Raw genomic sequence first — 24840 nt, forward strand, 5'->3', positions numbered from 1 at the left:
TCCCATTTATTTAAGCTATTAGCCACATAAAACCAGCGTTCAACAATAGTGGCTGGATTGATCCTCAAACCGACTCCTTTTTTCCTCATTGTTAGGCTATTTGACGTTTCATTTTTATAAAACTTTTATAAATAGCATCTAAATACACAATATATACAAAAGTATGTGGACACCCCTTCAAATGAGTGGATTCGCTATTTCGGCCACACCCGTTGCTGACAGGTGTATACAATCGAGCACCCAAACATATGCAATCTCCAAAGACAAACATTAGCGGTGAAATGGCCTTACTGAAAAGCTCAGTGATTTTCAACATGGCACCGTCATAGGAGGACACCTTTCCAACAACTCAGTCCTGCTAGAGCTGCCGCTTCAACTGTAAGTGCTGTTATTGTGAAGTGGAAACGTTTAGAAGCAACAACTGCTGAGCCGCAAAGTGGTAGGCCATACGCTCACAGAACGGGACCACCAAGTGCTGAAGCTTATAGCATGTAAAAATCGCCCCCCCCCTCTCTCCTCTCTCCTTCCCCCTCCTCTCTTTCTCTCTCCTCTCCTCTCCTCCTCCTTCTCTCTCCTCTCCTCTCCTTCTCTCTCCCCACTTCACTCCTCTTCTCTTCCTTCTCTCTCCTCTCCTCCTCCTTCTCCTCCAACAATGATAGGACTTATCTATTTAGACAAGTCTGATTCCTGGTCTGAACAACCTCCACCCTGAAATCCACATGTAAGCATGAAGACACACACACACGCACACATGAATGCACCAACACATATACACACAGTATCCTCAGAGTGAGGTAAAGCATAGTCCTCATGTTAACCCCATACCCTTCAGGGCTGCAACATGTGAGTTGTAACATTCCTCTGTCAGTCACGACATTTAACACTGTGCAGGACAGAACATGGGTTTACATAGGTCATGTAACGCTGGGGTTTGGGGTGAATCCACTCCCACCCCCTTTATAGAAATGATTTGTTCATAGTGAATATATTGTAGAAAATGTATAGGAAAACACACACACACACACCACACACACACACACACACACACAAAATCAATTCAATCGTTTTAATTTGTCATATTTTGCTGAGCAGTCAGAACTCGCGCTTGATCGCCCTTTGAATCTTCTTCAACATATTGCCACGCAATCTGGGAACGAGAGATTAGACAAACTCAGAACAAACACAGAAACAAAGACCCCTGACCATACAAACTGAATAGTGAAAAAGTGATTAACATGTCCATACATTTACATGAACATCTGTTTCTACAGCCTATAGAAGTTGTGGTGCGTATTCACAATTGGTAACAGTTATATAATCCTGTTTACGGAATTTATAACTGATCGTTATGCAAGTACATGTCCACATGCCCTGCATGAAGAGTAAACGTGAGTTTTTTTGGTGGGGGAAGTTATTGGTCTCTATGAAGGCGCGATGAACGAAAGTACAAAAAAAAGTATATTGGATATTTGGTGGCTCTCTCATCAATAGCTGTTGAACCAAGCATGCCATGACTGAAAATGATATCTTCTGAATCAAGGGAGAATGGAGATCGATCCACACCTTTTTCAGTTTTTGAATTTAAAAAAATGAAGATTCCAGATTTCAATCTTCAATAGTTTTTAAACAAAGTGTACCATGACTATGAAAAGTATATATTGTGAATCAAGGGAAGATGGATAACAAATCCTCCCTTGATTCAGAATATATAATTTGCATAGTCATGGCAAGCCTTGTTTAAGACATATTGAGGCTTGAAATCCTAGTAAAACGTTTACAAATAAAAATAATCAACAACAAAAATATTCAACAAAAAAAGGTGTGTATTGTGCTCCACCTGTAAGGGCTGTCGTCATGGAGAGAAGAAGACCAAGGTGCAGCGGAGTTAGTGTTCATGATTTAATTCAAAAAGAACACTGGAACACTACAAAACAAGAAAACACCGACAGCTCGACAGCTCAACAGCACTGACAGCTGAACACAACTGACCAGAAACAATTACCCACAACCACAAGGAAAAACACACACTACTATATAGGACTCCCAATCAAAGGCAACTCAACACACCTGCCTTCAATTGGGAGTCCAACAACCAACTCACACGTAACACAAAAATCTCTGCCACGTCCTGACCAAAACTAATACAATTGCTACCTCTGCTGGTCAGGACGTGACAGTACCCCCCCTAAAGGTGCAGACCCCGGAATGCACCTTAAAAAAGAAAACACAAAAAATCCCCAATACCCCAACAAAACCAATAAACAATACCCCCTAAACAATAAGGGAGGGAAGGGAGGGTGGCTGCCGTCAACGACGGCACTAGTGCTACACCCTCCCTCCCCAACCCACCTATCCTGGAGGTGGCTCAGGTGCGGGACGTGAACCTCGCTCCACCTTCGGCGTCGCCCACTTCGGTGGCGCCGATAGCTGCGCCGGGCAGACGGGCCACTCGGGCTGGGCTGGAGGACAGGCGGGCCACTCGGGCTGGGCCGGAGTTCAGGCGGGCCACTCGGGCTGGGCCAGAGGACAGGCGGGCCACTCGGGCTGGACCGGAGGACAGGCAGGGCACCCTGGCAGATCCGGGCAGGCGGGCCACTCTGGCAGATCTGGGCAGGCGGGCCACTCTGGCAGATCCGGGCAGGCGGGCCCCTCTGGCAGACCCGGGCAGACGGGCCGCTCTGTCTGACCCGGGCAGACGGGCCGCTCTGGCGGCTCCGGGCAGACGGGCCGCTCTGGCGGCTCCGGGCAGACGGGCCGCTCTGGCGGCTCCGGGCTGGCGGGCAGCTCTGGCGACTCCTGACTGGCGGGCAGCTCTGGCGACTCCTGACTGGCGAGGCTGGGCTGACGCACTAGATGCCTGATGCGTGGGGCTGGTACAGGACGTGCCAGCCTGGAGACACGCACCTTAGGGCTAGTGCGGGGAGTGGGAACAGGCCGAGTCAGACTGGGCTGCGCACCTCAGGGCTAGTGTGGGGAGCTGGCCTGGGGCTCCATCCTCGCCCCGCCAAACAGCCCCTGTGCCCCCCCAAAAACAATTATTGGGGCTGCCTCTCGGGCTTCCTTCCCAGCCGTGTTCCCTCATACCGTCGCCGTTGGTCCCTCTCTCCTGCTGCCTCCGCTCTTCTGAGTGCCACTACCTGTTCCCATGGGAGGCGATCCCCTCCGACCAGGATCTCCTCCCAAGTGTAGGATCCCTTGCCGTCCAGGATGTCCTCCCATGTCCAGTCCATCACGCTGTTCTCCTGTGGCTCCTTCCTCCTCCGCTGCTTGGTCCTTTTGTGGTGGGTAATTCTGTAAGGGCTGTCGTCATGGAGAGAAGAAGACCAAGGTGCAGAGGAGTTAGTGTTCATGATTTAATTCAAAAAGAACACTGGAACACTACAAAACAAGAAAACACCGACAGCTCAACAACACCGACAGCTCAACAGCACTGACAGCTGAACACAACTGACCAGAAACAATTACCCACAACCACAAGGAAAAACACACACTACTATATAGGACTCCCAATCAAAGGCAACTCAACACACCTGCCTTCAATTGGGAGTCCAACAACCAACTCACACGTAACACAAAAATCTCTGCCACGTCCTGACCAAAACTAATACAATTGCTCCCTCTGCTGGTCAGGACGTGACACCATCCTCTCCTGATTCAGAATAGGCCTTATATAATGTTCATAGTTGTGGCACACTTTGTTTAAAGGTATTGAAGATTTAAATGCAAATAACATTTTTTTTAATATATTTTTTTAAAGCATGGATTGGTCTCCATCCGCCCCTGATCCAGAATATATAATTACTTTAGCCAAGGCATTGTTTGTTTAAGAGCTAACGAATATCGACCTAATTTCCATTTTAAAAAACACATTTGACCAATGTGCCTGACAGGTAGGTATGTGACTTTTCCACCAATCTGCGTCTCTCTCGTGCCTCCCTTTACAAACGCAGCACTGCATTCTAATAAAATCCAGAGAATCCGTCCTCATGTCAACCACTACTCACTCAGGAAACTCTAGAAGAAGTCTATTGTCTATATCATATCGCTGTAGTTTGCAATTTTTGCTCCACGATGCACAGTCCTTTGTATGGTCTCCACTACCAATGGCTGGACAAACTTTTTGAAATTGGATACTCACTGATCACATGGTCCTTATCCACAGACTGGCAACAAATTAAAAACAGAGAGTCAATTCAATTTCAACATTATTGTTTTAATATACATAACTAAGGGAAATAAATCTTCTAATTTCATATATGTAGAAATGTAGGATCTTAATTTAAGCAACAGGAAATTTTAATGATTTTGTAGATTATAATTAATGAACATTTTTGTAGGAGTTGAGGGTGAACTGTCCCTGTTTCTGGTAGTAAAACACTGTCTAGGATCTATAGTCTGTCTCTCCAATCACTATGTCAGTGTTCAGCACCGGTCTGCTACCTACACAGGGAATGTGTTCAGCACCGGTCTGCTACCTACGCAGGGAATGTGTTCAGCACCGGTCTGCTACCTACACAGGGAATGTGTTCAGCACCGGTCTGCTACCTACGCAGGGAATGTGTTCAGCACCGGTCTGCTACCTACGCAGGGAATGTGTTCAGCACCGGTCTGCTAAATCCGCAGGGAATGTGTTCAGCACCGGTCTGCTACCTACACAGGGAATGTGTTCAGCACCGGTCTGCTACCTACGCAGGGAATGTGTTCAGCAACGGTCTGCTACCTACGCAGGGAATGTGTTCAGCACCGGTCTGCTACCTACGCAGGGAATGTGTTCAGCACCGGTCTGCTACCTACGCAGGGAATGTGTTCAGCAACGGTCTGCTACCTACACAGGGAATGTGTTCAGCACCGGTCTGCTACCTACACAGGGAATGTGTTCAGCACCGGTTTGCTACCTATGCAGGGAATGTGTTCAGCACTGGTCTGCTACCTATGCAGGGAATGTGTTCAGCACCGGTCTGCTACCTACGCAGGGAATGTGTTCAGCACCGGTCTGCTACCTACGCAGGGAATGTGTTCAGCACCGGTCTGCTACCTACGCAGTGAATGTGTTCAGCAACGCAACGGTCTGCTACCTACGCAGGGAATGTGTTCAGCACCGGTCTGCTACATACACAGGGAATGTAGTGATTGTTCAAAATGGAAAGGACTCGAACTTTGTCTTCAGATCAACTTTGCATCTTATTCTCAAATTATGTAATTTGGACATGACCATATGATGAAATCTCCTCTGGCTCCCCATTGAAACAAAGTAAATCTACCACAGTGATTGTTCCCAAACTGTGGTTTGCATATAGTCCATATTTTAATGAAGAGCCAATCAGTTTGGAGTAGTGGAATGTTGGGAAGCCTGTGGGTTCCAGCTGCCATTTTAAAAAGACAAAGCAGAGCTATTATAGAGACAGCTGGAGGAGACGGCCAGGTGGAGAGGAAAGGACTCTTACCATTATAGAGATAGCTGGAGGAGACGGCCAGGTGGAGAGGAAAGGACTCTTACCATTATAGAGATAGCTGGAGGAGACGGCCAGGTGGAGAGGAAAGGACTCTTACCATTATAGAGATAGCTGGAGGAGACGGCCAGGTGGAGAGGAAAGGACTCTTACCATTATAGAGATAGCTGGAGGAGACGGCCAGGTGGAGAGGAAAGGACTCTTACCATTATAGAGATAGCTGGAGGAGACGGCCAGGTGGAGAGGAAAGGACTCTTACCATTATAGAGATAGCTGGAGGAGATGGCCGGGTGGAGGGGAAAGGACTCTTACCATTATAGAGATAGCTGGAGGAGATGGCCGGGTGGAGGGGAAAGGACTCTTACCATTATAGAGATAGCTGGAGGAGACGGCCGGGTGGAGAGGAAAGGACTCTTACCATTATAGAGATAGCTGGAGGAGATGGCCTGGTGGAGAGGAAAGGACTCTTACCATTATAGAGATAGCTGGAGGAGACGGCCGGGTGGAGAGGAAATTACTGTAACATTATAGAGATAGCTGGAGGAGATGGCCTGGTGGAGAGGAAAGGACTAACCATTATAGAGATAGCTGGAGGAGACAGCCGGGTGGAGAGGAAAGGACTCTTACCATTATAGAGATAGCTGGAGGAGACGGCCGGGTGGAGAGGAAATTACTGTAACATTATAGAGATAGCTGGAGGAGACGGCCGGGTGGAGAGGAAAGGACTCTTATCATTATAGAGATAGCTAGAGACGGCCGGGTGGAGGGGAAAGGACTCTTACCATTATAGAGATAGCTGGAGGAGACGGGCCCGGGTGGAGAGGAAAGGACTCTTACCATTATAGTGATAGCTGGAGGAGATGGCCTGGTGGAGAGGAAAGGACTCTTACCATTATAGAGATAGCTGGAGGAGATGGCCAGGTGGAGAGGAAAGGACTCTTACCATTATAGAGATAGCTGGAGGAGACGGCCGGGTGGAGAGGAAATTACTGTAACATTATAGAGATAGCTGGAGGAGACAGCCGGGTGGAGAGGAAAGGACCTAACCATTATAGAGATAGCTGGAGGAGACGGCCGGGTGGAGAGGAAAGGACTCTTATCATTATAGAGATAGCTAGAGACGGCCGGGTGGAGGGGAAAGGACTCTTACCATTATAGAGATAGCTAGAGACGGCCGGGTGGAGAGGAAAGGACTCTTACCATTATAGAGATAGCTGGAGGAGATGGCTGGGTGTGTGTGACAGGACTCTTATCTTTGAGTACAAGGCATACTGGGGTGTGGGTGATGGGGGGTACCTCTGCTGATCTGTCTATCTACTCAGGTAGCTTTAACATTGCATAATGCTGTGGGTGTTATTACACAGATACACAAAGAATTAGAAAACAAACCCAATTTTGATAAACTCCCATATCTACTGGGTGAAATACCACAGTGTGCCATCACAGCAGAACGATTCGTGACCTGTTGCCACAAGAAAAGGGCAACCAGTGAAGAACAGACACTATTGTAAATACAACCAATATTTATGTTTATTTATTTTCTCTTTTGTACTTGAACTATTTGCACATAATATGACATTTAATGTCTTTATTCTTTTGGGACTTTTGTGAGTGTAATGTTTACTGCTAATTTGTATTGTTTATTTTATTACAGTGAGGGAAAAAAGTATTTGATCCCCTGCTGATTTTGTACGTTTGCCCACTGACAAAGAAATGATCAGTCTTGACACGCGTTTTTCTGGATTTTTTGTTGTTGTTATTCTGTCTCTCACTGTTCAAATAAACCTACCATTAAAATTATAGACTGATCATTTCTTTGTCAGTGGGCAAAAGTACAAAATCAGCAGGGGATCAAATACTTTTTTCCCTCACTGTATACATTTCACTTGCTTTGGAAATGGTAACATATGTTTCCCATGCCAATAAAGCCCTTACATTGAATTGAGAGAGAAAGTAGTGTAACTCCCAGGCAGGTGTTAGTGCTACGCCCTGGCCCGATCTGTTTCACCTGTCTTTGTGATTGTCTCCACTCACCTCCAGGTGTCACCCATTTTCCCCATTAGTCCCTGGGTAAATATTCCTGTGTTCCCTGTTTGTCTGTTGCCAGTTCGTCTTGTCTTGTCAACCAGCGTGTTTTTCCGTGCTCCTGCGTTTTCCTTATCTCTGTTTTGCTAGTCCTCCCGGTTTTGACCCTTGCCTGCCTTGACTCTGAACCCGCCTGGCTGACCATACTGCCTGCCACTCTGTACCTCCAGGACTCTGACCTTGTTATGATCTTTTGCCTGTCCAGGACCATTCTCTTGCCTGCCCCTTGGATTATAATAAATATCAGAGACTTGAACCATCTGCCTCCCATGTCTGCATCTGGGTCTCGCCCTTATATGCCCTTATAATCAGGTACGCTGACCAGGTAACACGTCATCTCCCATCTACAACAAACACCATATAGAAGGAATTCAACATTGCAAGTCCGCCACTGACTAATGACTGTGTGTTTATGTTGTAGTTGTGACATCATGTAAATGATGAGTGTTTGCATGAACACACACACACACACACTCCTGTACATGTTGTAAGTCAATGTCCTGAGCTTGGGGGGGGGGGTTGACCCTGGGCTTCCTGTGGAGTCTCCTCTGGGGTCATGGTCAGCTCTTTGCCCCCCCACCGCTTCTACCGACCCCCACAGACACACATCACCATGGTAACACACCGCCACACCCCGGTCATCCTAGCACTGTTCCCAAAACACTCCAATACCTCTTTGTTCTTTGTTTTCTGCTGTGACGTGTCCATTCCTCACTCTCTCTGTCCCACAAGGTTTCTCTCACCATTCTGGTGTAGTCTGGTTGGTTCTGGTTTCTGCATCACTGCTAAATTATTACGTCTAGTGTAATACCAGAACCCCGCTCTCACTCAATCCCTCTATCAGCCCACAGCTGTGCCCTGGACACCATATGTGAATTGATTGCCCCCCATCTATCTTCAGAGTTCGTACTGTTAGGTGACCTAAACTGGGATATGCTTAACACCTCGGCCGTCCTACAATCTAAACTAGATGCCCTCAATCTCACACAAATTATCAAAGAACCTACCAGGTACAACCCTAAATCCGTAACCATGAGCACCCTCTTAGATATCATCCTGACCAACTTGCCCTCTAAATACACCTCCGCTGTCTTCAACCAGGATATCAGCGATCACTGCCTCATTGCCTGCGTCCGTAATGGGTCTGAAGTCAAACGACCACCCCTCATCACTGTCAAACTCTCCCTAAAACACTTCAGCGAGCAGGCCTTTCTAATCGACCTGGCCCGGGTATCCTGGAAGGATATCGACCTCATCCCGTCAGTAGAGGATGCCTGGTTGCTCTTTAAAAGTGCTTTCCTTACCATCTTAAATAAGCATGCCCCATTCAAAAAATGTAGAACTAAGAACAAATATAGCCCTTACTTCTCCCCAGACTTATCTGCCCTTGACCAGCACAAAAACATCCTGTGGCGTTCTGCATTAGCATCGAATAGCCCCCGCGATATGCAACTTTTCAGGGAAGTCAGGAACCAATATACACAGTTAGTTTGGAAAGCTAAGGCTAGCTTTTTCAAACAGAAATTTGCATTCTGTAGCACTAATTCCAAAAAGTTCTGGGACACTAAAGTCCATGGAGAATAAGAGCACCTCCAACCAGCTGCCCACTGCAATGAACCAAGTAAAAACTCACCACCGATAAATCTACGATAATCGAGAATTTCAATAAGCATTTTTCTACGGATGGCCATGCTTTCCACCTGGCTACCCCTACCCCGGCCAACAGCTCTGCACCCCCCACCGCAACTTGCCCAAGTCCCCCCCCCCCCCCCCACCTCTCCACCCAAATCCAGACAGCTGATGTTCTGAAAGAGCGGCAAAATCTGGACACCTACAAATCAGCTGGGCTAGACAATCTGGACCCTCTCTTTCTAAAATTATCAGCCGAAATTGTTGCAACCCCATTACTGGCCTGTTCAACCTCTCGTATCGTCTGAGATCCCCAAAGATTGTAAAGCGGCCGCGGTCATACCCCTCTTCAAAGGAGGAGACACTCTAGACCCAAACTGTTCTAGACCTATATCTATCCTGCCCTGCCCTGTCCTAAACGATATCATAACCGCCATCAATAAAAGACAGTACTGTGCAGCCGTCTTCATCAACCTGGCCAAGGCTTTCGACTCTGTCAATCACCGCATTCTTATCGGCAGACTCAATAGCCTTGGTTTCTCAAATGACTGCCTTGCCTGGTTCACCAACTACTTCTCAGATAGAGTTCAGTGTGTCAAATTGGAGGGCCTGTTGTCCGGACGTCTGGCAGTCTCTATGGGGGTGCCACAGGGTTCAATTCTCAGGCCGACTCTTTTCTCTGTATATACAGTTGAAGTTGGAAGTTTACATACACTTAGGTTGGAGTCATTAAAATTAGTTTTTCAACCACTCCACAAATTTCTTGTTAACAAACTATAGTTTTGGCAAGTTGGTTAGGAAATCTACTTTGTGCATGACAAGTAATTTTTCCAACAATTGTTTACAGACAGATTATTTCACTTATAATTCCAGTGGGTCAGAAGTTTACATACACTGAGTTGACTGTGCCTTTAAACAGCTTGGAAAATTCCAGAAAATGATGTCATTCCTTTAGAAGCTTCTGATAGGCTCATTGACATCATTTGAGTCAATTGGAGGTGTACCTGTGAATGTATTTCAAGGTCTACCTTCAAACTCATTGCCTCTTTGCTTGACATCATGGGAAAATCAAAAGAAATCAGCCAAGACCTCAGAAAAAAAATGTAGACCTCCAAGTCTGGTTCATCCTTGGGAGCATTTCCAAACGCCTGAAGGTACCACGTTCATCTGTACAAACAATAGTACGCAGGAAGAAGATGCTGGAGGAAAAAAGTACAAAATGATCTATATCCACAGTAAAACGAGTTCTATATCGACATAACCTGAAAGGCCGCTCAGCAGGGAAGAAGCCACTGCTCCAAAACCACCATAAAAAGGCCAGACTACGGTCTCTGGACACTGTGTTAACAAACCTCCAAACGAGCTTCAATCCCATACAACACTCCTTCCGTGGCCTCCAACTGCTTTTAAATGCTAGTAAAACTAAATGCATGCTCTTCAACCGATTGCTGCCCGCACCCGCCCGCCCGACTAGCATCACTACTCTGGACGGTTCTGACTTAGAATATGTGGAAAACTACTAATACCTAGGTGTCTGGCTAGACTGTATACCATAGCAACACTCACCCGTAGTACGCGCTGCAGCAGGTATATTTCCCTGGTCATCCCCAAAGCAAACATTTCCTTTGGCCGCCTTTCCTTCCAGTTCTCTGCTGCCAACGACTGGAACGAATCGCAAAAATCACTGAAGCTGGAGACTTATCTCCCTCTCTAACTATCAGCTGTCAGAGCAGCTTACCGATCACTGTACCTGTACACAGCCCATCTGTCAATAGCCCACCCAAACACCTCATCCCCATATTGTTATTTATCTTCTTGCTCTTTTGCATCCCAGTATCACTACTTGCACATCATCATCTGCACATCTATCACTCCAGTGTTAATGGTAAATTGTAATTATTTTCGCCTCTATGGCCTATTTATTGCCTTACCTCCCTAATCTTCTACATTTGCACACACTGTACATATATTTTTCTATTGTGTTATTGACTGTATGTTTGTTTATCCCATGAGTAACTGTGTTTTTTGTCGCACTGTTTTGCTTTATCTTGGCCAGGTTGCAGTTGTAAATGAGAACTTATTCTCAACTGGCCTACCTGGTTAAATAAAGGTGAAATAAATAAATAAATAATATATTGTGTCCGACCCTCACTCTCTCTGTGGTGCCTCTTTCTTTACTTTTTACCCCTTTTTCTCCCCAATTTTGTGATATGAAATTGTATTCAATTGGTAGCTACTGTCTCGTCCCATCCCTGCAACTCCCATACGGACTCGGGAGAGGCAAAGGTTGAGAGCCATGCGTCCTCCAAAACTCAACCTTGCCAAGCTGCGCTGCTTCTTGACACACTGCTCTGCTTCTTGACACACTGCGCTGCTTCTTGACACACTGCGCTGCTTCTTGACACACTGCGCTGCTTCTTGACACACTGCGCTGCTTCTTGACACACTGCTCGCTTAACCAGCCGCACCAATGTGTTGGAGGAAACACCGTACAACTGCCTACCGAAGTCAGCGTGCATGCCCCCGGCCTGCCACAAGGAGTCGCTAGAGCGCGATGGGACAAGGATATCCCGGCTGGCCAAACCCTCCGCTAACCCGGACTATGCTCCATGTTGAATGGTTCAAGTGACAGTAAAGGGGTCTACAGTCTACGCAAACAGAGCCAAAAGAAGTCAGCCGCACAAATGTACGTAGAACTACTTACAGAGCAACACAAATGGACATCCGTCGACTCCATTTGCATAGACTGTGTAGACCCCTTAGTCTGTCTGTGCTAGAACTTAACTGTACACAACAGCAGACACTAAGCCCTGGTGTTCAGTGCCCAGGAATGAGACCCTAAATCTGCGGTCCGTTGTGGTCATACAACAGTCATTCATTGATGGTCTTCAAACCTGGTCCTGCTGAGCAACAGCAGGGGTTTCCTTTTAGTTCTAGAGCCAATATTAGAATTCCTTCCTAATTTCAGACTTTTCTGTCATGGGACCTACAGCAGCTTTAGTGGTGTCACCTCATAATGACCTATCAGTTAAATCTCAGATTCCCAGTGAACTTGATTGAAAACCCTTTAACCTCCCTAGGCTAGGGGGCGGTATTTTCACGTCCGGATGAAAAGTGTGCCCAAAGTAAACTGCCTGCTACTCATGCTCATGCCCAATGTGTTTTCTATGGAGATCTAGATTTCTAAGGCACTTGTTTGCAGTTCCTATCGCTTCCACTGGATGTCAACAGTCTTTAGAAATTGGTTTATGTTTTTCCTTTGAGAAATGAAGAAGTAGGGCAGTTCAGAGCGAGGGTCGAGTGAAGTGTTGTCACGTCCTGACCATAGAGAGCTCTTATTTTATATGGTAGAGTAGGTCAGGGTGTGACTGGGGGGTTTATCTAGTTTATTTATTTCTATGTTGGGTTCTAGTTTCTTTTTTCTATGTTGGGATTTTTGTATGATTCCCAATTAGAGGCAGCTGGTCATCGTTGTCTCTAATTGGGGATCATATTTAAGTAGTTGTTTTTCCCACCTGTGTTTGTGGGATATTATTTTGAGTTAGTGCATGTTGCACGTCTGTCGTCACGGTTTGTTGTTTTATTTATAGTATGTCTTGCTGAGTTTCACATATTAATAAAGATGTGGAATGATACTCACGCTGCGCCTTGGTCCTTTTCTACAAACGAACGTGACAAGTGTACTGTTTGTTAGAGGCGCGTGACCTGAAAGCTCGCTCCACTTTGTTTTCGTCCTGTATTGAACACAGTTTATCCCGTCTTAAATTTTATCGATTATTTACGTAAAAAAAATACCTAAAGTTGTATTAGGAAAGTTGTTTGAAATGTTTGGACAAAGATTACAGGTAACTTATGAGATATTTTGTAGTCATGTTGCGCAAGTTGGAACCGGTGTTTTTCTGGATCAAACGCGCCAAATAAATGGACATTTTTGAGATATAACGACGGAATTAATCGAACAAAAGGACCATTTGTGATGTTTATGGGACATATTGGAGAACCAACAAAAGATCTTCAAAGGTAAGGCATGAATTATATCGTTATTTATGAATTTGTGTCGCGCCTGCGGGATGAAATATGATTGTCTGTGTTTGTTTGATGGGGTGCTATCCTCAGATAATTGCATGGTGTGCTTTCGCCGTAAAGCCTTTTTGAAATTGCACACTGTGGTTGGATTAACAAGAAGTTTATCTTTAAAATGGTGTATAATACTTGTATGTTTGAGGAATTTTAATTATGAGATTTCGGTTTGAATTTGGCGCCCTGCAATTTCACTGGCTATTGTCGAGGTGGGACGCTAGCGTCCCACAAATCCCAGAGAGGTTAACAAGCATTACAAAATGTGACCATTAACAAACAGTGCCTTCCGAAATTCAGACCCTTGACTTTTTCCACAATTTTGTTACGTTACAGCCTTATTCTAAAATTGATTAAAATAGTTTTTTCCCTCAATCTACACACAATACCTCATAATGACAAAGCAAAAACATTTTTGAAATTATTTCTAATATATTACCAATAAAAAACTGAAAATACATTTACATAAGTATTCAGACCCTTTACTCAGTACTTTCTTGAAGCACTTGTGGCAGCAATTACAGCCTCGAGTCTTCTTGGGTACGACGCTACAAGCTTGGCACACCGGTATTTGGGGAATTTCTCCCATTCTTCTCTGCAGATCCTCTCATGCTCTGTCAGGTTGGATGGGGAGCACTGTAGCCCAGCTATTTTCAGGTCTCTTCGGAGATGTTCGTTCGGGTTGAAGTCCGGGCTCTGGCTGGGCCACTCAAGGACATTCAGAGACTTGTCCCGAAAAACATCCCCACAGCATCATGCTGCCACCACCATGCTTCACCTTAGGGATGGCGCCAGGTTTCCTCCAGACGTGATGCTTGGCATTCAGGCCAAAGAGTTCAATCTTGGTTTTATCAGATCAGAGAATGTTGTTTCTCATGGTCTGAGAGTCTATAGGTGCCTTTTGGCAAGCTCCAAGTGGGCTGTCATGTGCCTTTTACTGAGGAATGGCTTCCGTCTGGCCACTCTATCATAAACGCCTGATTGGTGGAGTGATTCAGAGACGGTTGTCCTTCCTCTCCACAGAGGAACTCTAGAGCTCTGTCAGAGTGACCATTAAGTTCTTGGTCACCTCCCTGACCAAGGCACTTCTCTCCCGATTGCTCAGTTTGGCTGGGTGGCAAGCCTTGGAGGTTCAAAACTTCTTCCATTTAAGAATGATGAAGCCACTGTGTTCTTGGGGACCTTCAAAGCTGCAGAAATGTATTGGTACCCTTCCCCAGATCTGTGCCTTGACACAATCCTGTCTCGGAGCTGGCTTGGTTATTGCTCTGACATGCACTATCAACTGTGGGACCTTATATAGACAGGTGTGTGCCTTTCCAAATCATATCCAATAAATTCAATTTACCACAGCTGGACTCCCAAGTTGTAGAAACATCTCAATGATGATCAATGGAAACAGAATGCACCTGAGCTCAATTACGAGTCTCATAGCAAAGGGTCTGAATAGTTATGTAAATAAAGTATGTTTTTATACATTTGCAAACATTTCTAAAAAACTGTTTGCTTTGCCATTATGGGGTATTGTGTGTGTGTGTGTGTGTGTAGACTGATGAGGGAAAAAAATCAATTTAATCAATTTTAGAATAAGGCTGTAATGTAACAAAATGTGGAAAAATTCAAGGGGTCTGAATACTTTCCGAAGGCACTGTATACCGTACAGTAGCTGTGGCTATGGTTGGGAAGACCACACAGCCAGGTAAATATAGGTCACAAGCTCATCTATGATCAGTTACAGAAAGATACAGACATATAAAACAGTATTCCTGATGCTGAGATCTCAGGTTAGGGATCCAGATATTGGGCCTGTTGCGTTCTACTGGTCCTCGGGTTTGTGTTCTCTGGGTTTGAAGGTTGGTTCTGGTCAGCCTTAGGTGATTTAAGATGGTTCTAGGGGGTTTTACTGGTCGCCAGGTCTGGGTTTTCTGGGCCTGAAGTTGAGAGAGACGCTGTTGATGCAGAACCTCTCTCCTGTGGGGTCCGGTCCATCCTCAAACACATGACCCAGATGGGCGTCACACTGTAATGATGCGCACACACACACACACACACACACACACACACACACACACACACACACACACACACACACACACACACACACACACACACACACACACACACACACACACACACACCAACACCTGCAATACACAATAGTCTGACTGGCTCTCAGCATAATTACCCAGAATGCAACTCACATGTTTACAGACGACCTCTGTCTCTGCACTACCCAGGGTGTTGTCAGGGTGACGGATGATGGATACGTGGCTCTCGTCGCATTCCCACGTCCCATGAGCCTCTTTGAATGCCGGCCAGCTCATGCCCGAGTCATACTTCACCTCTGAACTAGAGAGGAGAGAGCGAGAGGTCTAGAAAGAGATCGAGTCTAAATGCTCATATTCGGGTTAGGATTACAGAAAGGTCGAAATGAAGATGTTAGTGTGACCAGTTGGTATAGGGAGGCTAGATGGTTACCTGAAGAGGGGAGGGTCGCAGGACACACACTGGTACATCCCCACTTCACTATGGTTCAGATAGAGACCGCTGAAAGGCTGAGGACACATACAGAGTAGGCACACTATATGTTGTCTTTTGAGGCTTCTACCATATTGCTTTAACCTAGCCTATGTTTTCAGATCAGTGCAAATGAAGGTGAGGAGAGGGAGCCACTGTAGACTATTGAAATGCAGCCCATACTGTATGTCATTCTTTAACCAACTGCTCCTTTCATCTTCCACACTGAGGAAGACTATAAACAAAGTCCATACAAACCTACTCAATGAACCCACCGATGGTTATGAATTGTCAGTCCATGGTCATTGATGCTGATGACAGGAGACGTGTGTGTGTGTGTGTGTGTGTGTGTGTGTGTGTGTGTGTGTGTGTGTGTGTGTGTGTGTGTGTGTGTGTGACTCACCATCTGTCCCCTTCTCCCTCGTTACCATGTTCTGTTTAGTGGTCAGTTTCTTCTGCCAGTCGGTCATCGCATCACAACGAGTCAGTGATCGCAAGCCCGTAACACACAAACACACACATGCGAACATTGATAAGCAAAATTTGGTGAGCGTTTTGTTGCACTTTATTTGTAATGAAATAGTTTTTTAATTGCTTTTAGCTTTTAATTTCCCCACTGTAGCCTACTAAGAGCACAATGGGTTTCTGCTCTTTGGAGTAAATATGTCCCCAGGGAAAATGTGACAGTAGGCCTGTGTCAGATGGCTCTTTGGAGTAAATATATCCCCAGGGAAAATGTGACAGTAGGTCTGTGTCAGATGGCTCTTTGGAGTAAATATGTCCCCAGGGAAAATGTGACAGTAGGCCTGTGTCAGATGGCTCTTTGGAGTAAATATGTCCCCAGGGAAAATGTGACAGTAGGTCTGTGTCAGATGGCTCTTTGGAGTAAATATGTCCCCAGGGAAAATGTGACAGTAGGTCTGTGTCAGATGGCTCTTTGGAGTAAATATGTCCCCAGGGAAAATGTGACAGTAGGTCTGTGTCAGATGGCTCTTTGGAGTAAATATATCCCCAGGGAAAATGTGACAGTAGGTCTGTGTCAGATGGCTCTTTGGAGTAAATATGTCCCCAGGGAAAATGTGACAGTAGGTCTGTGTCAGATGGCTCTTTGGAGTAAATATATCCCCAGGGAAAATGTGACAGTAGGTCTGTGTCAGATGGCTCTGGAGTAAATATGTCCCCAGGGAAAATGTGACAGTAGGTCTGTGTCAGATGGCTCTTTGGCAAATTCCACTGGTCTATTCTGCATCAACCACTTACATAACAGGACCAAAAACACTTGTTAATTTTGTTTAAAAAATTATAGAAAGACTATGAATAGGACATATTACAATAGTATCTACTAAACTTATTAACTTACAATAAAGTATCTTATCCAGATGCAAACTAAGCAATTCCATTCTATAAAGCCTAATAGCTCATACCTGAACTAGTGAAGACAGGGCGGATGAAAGCAGGAACTCTGGTCTTGGGCAATAATGCGGACTTGGCAGCCGCTCCCTGAGCGATGACGAGCGGAAGTCGGACGATTAAACGAGACATGTTTTCTCCTGCAGTTTGAGGCTGTGCGCTCCAGTCCTCCGCGCAGCAAGTGTCTGTATCGAAGTCAAGTGCAGCCTGTTGGCATCAGCGCTGCTCTGACCTAATCTGCGCTCAATGAGGACTTTGAACTCTCCAGCGAGTTCCTTTTGGTCCCTGCCTGACCGTCTCCCCCCTAGCCCGCCATGCTGTCCAGTATAAAGGTAGTAGGAAGACCCGGTCACGAACTAGATGGAAAGCTCTAAATTAAACATTTTCATTGGTACTGGTGCTCCCAATTTAAAAACGTTAGGAGCACAAAATAACATTTAGGAGCAACAAAAATGTTCATTGATTGTATATAGCCTATATTAGGCCTATATGCATTCTAACTATTTTTGAAGCACATGTTGTGCCCTACAATCTAAATATGTAATCCTGTAAATATGTGTTTTATAAAAAGCTAAAATGTTGATATAAAAAACTGCCACTGTAATTACAAAGCCACTGGTGGATATTAGGTTACTACATTGTGTACAAGCACTATTTACCTATTGCGATGCATTACAATTAAATTGTACTGTCTTAAGAAAGTCAAGTTTGTCACTGACGACATCCAATGGAGACCCTAACCTAGGTTATCCAGTTGGCTCACAGCAAACACTACATTTAAGAAAAGTACAACATGTATAAGGATTACTTTTCAACATGGCCTGCTCCCAAGCGTTCTCACTACTTAGAAAAACATAATATTGTAGGGCTCCCCTTTTCATGAAGGTGCTAGCAGCCACATGAGTGAGTGCTAGCTAGTTAGCCAAGAGCAACAACACAAACGAACTATAGGGCTACACGTAATGAGTGGAGTTACAAATGGACTATACTAAACAAGTTAAATGTCTTACCAGTGATGAAATGTTTTCCACACACACCAGGTCCCTACATTTCCCACACAGAACTGCCTGAAGCCACAGGGCTCTCCTCGCAGGCTCTATTTCCCTATCTGGGAGCACTGTAGTTCAGGATTTTTTAAACTTTTTTTACATGTACATTGAACAACACAGCAGCTTTTCGGCATGTTTTGTTATTTCTGTATAACAAAAAGTCGACAATGAAGTTGGCTCTTTTACAATGGGGGTCAATGGTTTCCCCCCAATTTCTGGGCATGGTCGATGGGAATTTCTTATTATTACTTGAATAACGACTCGGAGTATAGCAATCCGTCAGTTGATGACACAGTCGACGACGTGCACGCAACCATTGGTTGATGCATGCAACGTCTGAGCAGGGGAGCGCGACCATGATCATTGCCTTCCTGAAGAAGCTATCCCCTTTATTTTCTTTCTGTGCCCCCACATGTTTGGATGTACTGGTAAAGTTACCGGGTTGTTAACTAGCTAGCTAATGAGGTAACATGACTGAACAAGATGTAAACAAATGCCCTCGAGTAGTTTTAGAACTGACGCCAATCCTCTGTCTATTATAGGAAGAAAAAACATTGCACTAGTAGCATATCTTTTGAACTGTTTGGGCTAGAAACAATGTTTTTTTTATGTTAATGGTGGAGCCCTGACAGTAACGAATCTGTGCTAGCTTTTCTCTCCACGTTACAACAATTATTCTCTGGGTAAAAGAACACCCACTTTCCGACCTGAAGATCACTGACATCATGAGTTGACATAGTTTTTTTTTAGAGTTCCTAGTTGTCTTGAAAGCACCATGAAAACAACGAGGACAAATCTTGATGTCAGTGATCTTCAGGTCGGAAAGTCGGACCTCTTGTCAAGGCACAAGGCGAGACCCAGATGCAGACACACGAGGCAGATGGTTGGAGTCTTACAATGTTTAATAATCCAAAGGGGTAGGCAAGAGAATGGTCGTGGACAGGCAAAAAGGTCAAGGTACAGTGGCAGACAGGCTCGTGGTCAAGGCAGGTGGGTACAGAGTCCAGAAACAGGCAAGGGTCTAAACCGGGAGGACTAGAAAAAGGAGAATAGCAAAAGGAGTACGGGAAAAAAATAGCTAGTTGACTTGACTAAACACACAAGACAAACTGGCACAGAGAGACAGGAAACACAGGGATAAATACACTGGGGAAAATAAGCGACACTTGGAGGCTGGAGACAATCACAGGAACAGGCGAAACAGATCAGGGCGTGACAGTACCCCCCCCAGGGATGCCTTGCGTCCTACCTAGGCGCATACCTGGCTGACCGGGGTGTCGGCTGTGGAAATCGGAGATGAGGGCCGGGCCCAAGAAGTCTTTAGCAGGGACCCAGCACCTCTCCTCCGGGCCATAACCCTCCCAGTCAACCTGGTACTGGAAACCCCCGCCCCGTGGTCGAACCTTCAGGAGGCGTCTCACCGTATACGCTGGCTGGCCACCGATAACCTGAGGGGGGAGGGATGGGCCTGGAGACAGAAGGCAAAGGACAGTGAGACATGGGCTTAATCCTAGACACATGGAAGGTAGGGTGAACACGGAGGGTACAGGGTAACACAAGACGGACAGCAGTGGAACTCAGGACTCTGGAGATGGGGAAAAGGACCAATGAACCGGGGAAACAGCTTGCAGGACTCTACCCGAAGGGGCAGATCCCGAGTGGAAAGCCACACCCTCTGCGGTAGCGGGATCTGGGGTCCGGCTGATGGTCCGCTTGTCGACAATACCTGGAGTTCGTCTTGAGAATAGCCGCCCTGGCTCTTCTCCAGGTACGTTGACAGTGGCGGACAAACATCTGGGCCAAGGGTACGCTGACCTCCTGCTCTCGTTCTGGGAAGAGTGGAGGCTGATACCCCATGGAGCACTCGAAAGGGGAGAATCCCGTGGCAGAACTGGGAAGGGTGTTCCGAGCATACGCCACCCAGACCAGTTGACGGCTTCAGGTAGTGGGGTTGGTTGAGACCAGGCACCTTAAGTGGGTCTCCAGGTCTTGGTTGGCTCACTCCGACTAACCGTTAGTTTGGGGATGGAATCCGGATGACAGGCTGGCCGACGACCCAATAAGGGTGCAGAATGTCTTCCAGAACTGAGACGAGAACTGGACCCCGATCGGAGACAATGTCTACTGGGAGTCCATGGATCCGGAAGACATGCTGCACCATAAGCTGGACCATCCCCTTGGCAGAAGGTAGTTTGGGGAGAGGGATGAAATGGGCGGCCTTGGAGAACCGATCGACTACTGTCAGAATGGCAGTGTTGCCATCAGACGGAGGGAGCCCAGTGACAAAGTCCAGAGATATATGAGACCAGGGAAGATGAGGGACCGGTAGTGACTGAAGGAGGCCAGAAGGAGCTTGCCATGGAGTCTTGTTCTGAGCACACACCGTGCATGCGGCGATGAAGTCAGAGACATCAGGAACCATTGTGGCCACCAGAAACATTGTCGGAGGAAGGCTAGTGTACGACGGGACCCTGGATGACAGGTCAGCCTGGAGGAATGAGCCCATTCCAGGACCCGGGACCGGACTGAATTAGGGACAAACAGCCGGTTAGCCGGGCCCCCTTCAGGTCCAGGCTGGGAGCGTTGTGCCTCGTGGACCAGGTTCTCAGTATCCCAATCCACAGTGGCAGCAAAGCATGAGGTAGGGAGAATGATTTCAGAGGTTGAGGGTGTGGCAGAGGAACTGTATAGGCGGGAGAGGGCGTCAGGCTTCACATTCTTTGACCCTGGTTGGTAGGAGATGGTGAAGTTAAATCTGGTGAACAGGAGGGCCCACCGGGCCTGCCTGGAGTTGAGGCGCTTGGCTGTATGGAGATATTCCAGGTTTTTATGGTCGGTCCAGACCAGGAATGACTGTTCTGCTCCTTCCAGCCAGTGCCTCCACTCTTCCAATGCCATCTTCACCGCCAGGAGTTCTCAGTTGCCAACATCGTAGTTCCTTTCAGCAGGATTGAGACGATGGGACAAGAAGGCACAGGGATGAAGCTTCTGGTCCTGGGCAGATCGCTGGGACAGGATGGCCCACACGCCAACATCCGAAGCATTCACTTCCACCACAAATTGACGCAAGGGGTCCGGATGGATGAGGATGGGTGATGTTGTGAACCGATGCTTCAGGTCCACAAAGGCTTTGTCGACAGTTGAAGACCATTTGAACGGTGCCTTGGGAGAGGTGAGTGCCGAGAGGGGGGCCGCCAGGGTGCTGTAGTCCCGAATGAAATGGCGGTAGAAGTTAGCAAACCCAAGAAACCGTTGCAACTGCACCCTGGACGTTGGTTGAGGCCAATCCACCACTGCTTTCACCTTTCCAGGATCCATCTGAACATTGCCCTCAGCAATGACATATCTCAGAAAGGTGATTGTAGAGCGGTGGAACTCACACTTCTCGGCTTTCACGAACAGTTGGTTCTCCAGGAGGCGCTGAAGGACCTGTCTGACATGAAGAACATGATCTTGTGCAGATCGGGAAAAAAACAGGATGTCGTCAAGGTACACGAACCGGTTTAGCATGTCCCGAAGCACATCATTGACCAAAGCCTGGAAAACAGCTGGGGCGTTGGTGAGTCCAGATGGCATGACCTGGTACTCATAATGTCCACTGGCTGTGTTGACCTGGTACTCATAATGTCCACTGGCTGTGTTGACCTGGTACTCATAATGTCCACTGGCTGTGTTGACCTGGTACTCATAATGTCCACTGGCTGTGTTGAAGGCTGTCTTCCACTCATCCCCCTCGCGTATCCAAACCAGGTGGTAGGCATTTCGAAGGTCCAACTTGAAAAATGTGGTGGCCCCCTGGAGAGGTTCAAATGCTGAGGAGAGGAGAGGTAGGTGTAACGATTCTTGACAGTAATGTCATTACGTCCCCGGTAGTCAATGCACGGACACAGGGTCTTGTCCTTCTTCTCCACAAAGAAAAACCCTGCGCTGGCAGGAGATGCAGACGGACGGACGGCCCCAGTGGCCAGACAGAGAATACAATCGACCCCGAGGTGGTGTAGTGCCTGGGAGAAGATCAATGGCACAGTCATAAGGACGGTGTGGGGGAAGGGAAGTAGCACGTGGCTTACTGAACACTTCCAGGAGGTCATGGTATTCTGTGGGAATAGAAGAGACATCCACAGTCTTGCTAACATCCTGAGGAAGACGACTTGAGGAAGGCTGTGCTGCTTGAAGGCAGTGGGAATGGCAAAATGGGCTCCAAACCAGGATGGAGCTTGTGGTCCAAACAATCATCGGATTGTGCTTTGAAGCCAGGAAAATCTCAAAATAACCGGAACATGGAGAGATGCAATGAGGAACTGTATTGTCTCACTGTGGTTACCAGAAACCCGTAATTGAACGGCACAGTACTATGGGTGACATCCCCTATAGAGCGGCCATCCAGTGCCCTAGCATCCATGAGCACAGAGAGAGGCTGAGTGGGAATACCAAGCTCCGAAGCTATCGTGGCATCCATAAGACATTCATCAGCCCCAGAGTCAATGAGCACTCGGAGAGACTTAGATTGGTCTCCCCACAGCACAAGAGCAAAAAGGGGTGTGCGGGTGATGGGAATTAGGGAACACCCAGTCTGACTCACCATAGTAATGGTACCCACAAGAGACAAGGGTTTCCTAATAGGGCAGGTAGCTATAAAATGTCCTGCTCCTCCACAGTACAGACAACAGTTATTATTCATCCTCCGTGAGCGCTCCCCAACTGATAACCTAGCTCTTCCCAATTGCATAGGCTCAGGAGTATCCAACTCACCCGTCGTAGATTCCCGAGAGGGCTCGGGTAGCTTCGAATCCTCTCGGAAGAGCTGCCTTCGGAAACTTCCGGATTCCCTTTGAGGTGAACGCGCCATAGCAGGTGCACCAGTGTGCCCGAGACCAGACCTCCTCTCACTCTTGCGTTCTAACAATTTTAATGGTAAGGGCGATAAGGGAGTCGAGATCCATCGGCAATTCCCGAGCACCTAGCTCATCCTTTACCTCCTCCCATAATCTGTCCAAAAAGTATCGAAAAGAGACTCCGGATTCCAGGCACTCTCGGCGGCCTACGTGCGAAAATCAACCGCGTAGCCTGCCACAGTACGGGAGTTTTGACGTACGTCAAGCAGTTTACTAGCCGCCTTTCTCCTGGAAACCGGAGACTCAAATACATTTGAGTCATTTAGCAGACGCTCTTATCCAGAGCGACTTACAGTAGTGAATGCATACATTTCATTTCATGCATTTTTTTTTGTGTACTGGCCCCCCCGTGGGAATCGAACCCACCATGCTGGCGTTGCAACATCATTCCAACTGAGCCACACTACCTGTGGTACCTTTCTCACTTCTGCCATGAATTCCTCCAGATGACCACAAATGGCAGATTGTTGCTCCCCAATCTGCTGTAGCCCAGGAGAGCGCCCTTCCTGACATTAGCGTAATAATATACGCTATCGTCGATCTGTCTGAAGGAAACAAAGATGGCTGTAGCTCAAAAATAAGCGAGCACTGAGAAAGAAAACCCTGGCAGGTACCGGGATTCCCCAAATATCGCTCCGGAGGTGGTAAGTGGGGTTCTCGGGGAGCCGGGATAGGCTGTACAAACTCACCACAGATAGGGTAAAAATTACTGGGTGTTTGGGGTTTTTCAGAGGTGGCAGGCAGTCTGAGCTAACTCCCTGATTTGCTCCATAATAGCCTTTAACCCATGGTCGTGGCGTTCCGTCAAGGACCTGAGCCCTTCCAAAAGGCCCTGTACCAACTCCTCATGTCTCCTAATGGTGGCTCCCTGCAGGGAGACAGCGTGGCGGAGCTGGCCCAAGTCTGCTGGGTCTGTCAGGGCCAGTTCATACTATCAAGGCACAAGGCGAGACCCAGATGCAGACACAGGAGGCAGATGGTTAGAGTCTTACAATGTTTAATAATCCAAAAGGGTAGGCAAGAGAATGGTCGTGGACAGGCAAAAAGGTCAAAACCAGATCAGAGTCCAGGAGGTACAGAGTGGCAGACAGGCCCGTGGTCAAGGCAGGCAGAATGGTCAGGCAGAGTCCAGAAACAGGCAAGGGTCAAAACCGGGAGGACTAGAAAAAGGAGAATAGCAAAAGGAGTACGGGAAAAAGAAAATAGCTGGTTGACTTGACTAAACATACAAGACAAACTGGCACAGAGAGACAGGAAACATAGGGATAAATTCCAAGTTGGATGACCATTCAAAACGATTTTTCCCAGTCTGAGCTATTTTTGTCCCCCTTGAGTTGCCAGTTGTCTTGAAGGCGACAAATGCCCTTACTAGATGATATATTATATAGGTCAGAGTTGATAAGGAACATCAACTGAGAGTTAGAGGCCAATCCCTTATTTTGTTATTGGACAGGATGGTTCTGTGAAATATTGTACATGTCTCATACTAAAGATCCAAATCTAACCAATCCAAAATGATTCATGATATTTTGTAAAAATGTTGAGCAGTCACAAGACATGAAATAGTCTGCAGCAATTACTACTGAAAGTAGAGTAATTGTCTTATTTCCAACAGAGAGAATAAATAGTAGCCAAATTCAAGATTTGTGGGGGGGTGGATATCTCAAGAGTCATTCACATTAATATTTGCCTCAAACCCCTTACATGAACTTAGAAGCTAAATGATAT

General features: G+C 46.7%; 1 protein-coding gene across 3 annotated transcripts; it reads right to left on the reverse strand.

Moving 5' to 3' along the window:
- Positions 1-1885: 1885 nt before the first annotated feature.
- On the reverse strand, positions 1886-17631 carry LOC106590537 (methionine-R-sulfoxide reductase B2, mitochondrial). Of its 3 annotated transcripts, none has more exons than XM_045711057.2 (5): positions 17183-17586; positions 16162-16213; positions 15720-15796; positions 15443-15590; positions 1886-3300 (listed from the first exon to the last, which is right to left on the reverse strand). In XM_045711057.2, the coding sequence occupies exons 2-5, from the start codon at positions 16162-16164 to the stop codon at positions 3079-3081; spliced, it is 450 nt and encodes a 149-aa protein (XP_045567013.2). In that variant the 5' UTR covers positions 16165-16213; positions 17183-17586; the 3' UTR covers positions 1886-3078. The 3 variants fall into 3 exon arrangements, 2 of the variants coding, with proteins under 2 accessions (XP_045567013.2, XP_045567014.2); XR_014383091.1 differs by lacking the exon at positions 1886-3300 and adding an exon at positions 13377-15172 and having other exon boundaries at positions 17183-17631; XM_045711058.2 differs by lacking the exon at positions 17183-17586 and having other exon boundaries at positions 16162-17176.
- Positions 17632-24840: the final 7209 nt, after the last annotated feature.

The sequence above is a fragment of the Salmo salar genome, chromosome 29, assembly GCF_965601325.2.
Source record: "Salmo salar chromosome 29, fSalSal1, whole genome shotgun sequence".
In the NCBI taxonomy this organism is placed as follows: domain Eukaryota; kingdom Metazoa; phylum Chordata; class Actinopteri; order Salmoniformes; family Salmonidae; genus Salmo; species Salmo salar.

Excerpts from the sequence above, each read along its gene's own strand:
- LOC106590537 (XM_045711057.2), bottom strand. Across the intron at positions 15,591-15,719 it reads TGCGACCCTCCCCTCTTCAG|TTCAGAGGTGAAGTATGACT; the intron begins GTAACCATCTAG and ends TCTCCTCTCTAG. Across the intron at positions 3,301-15,442 it reads CAGAGGTCGTCTGTAAACAT|CCCTTACAGAATTACCCACC; the intron begins GTGAGTTGCATT and ends CCATGACGACAG.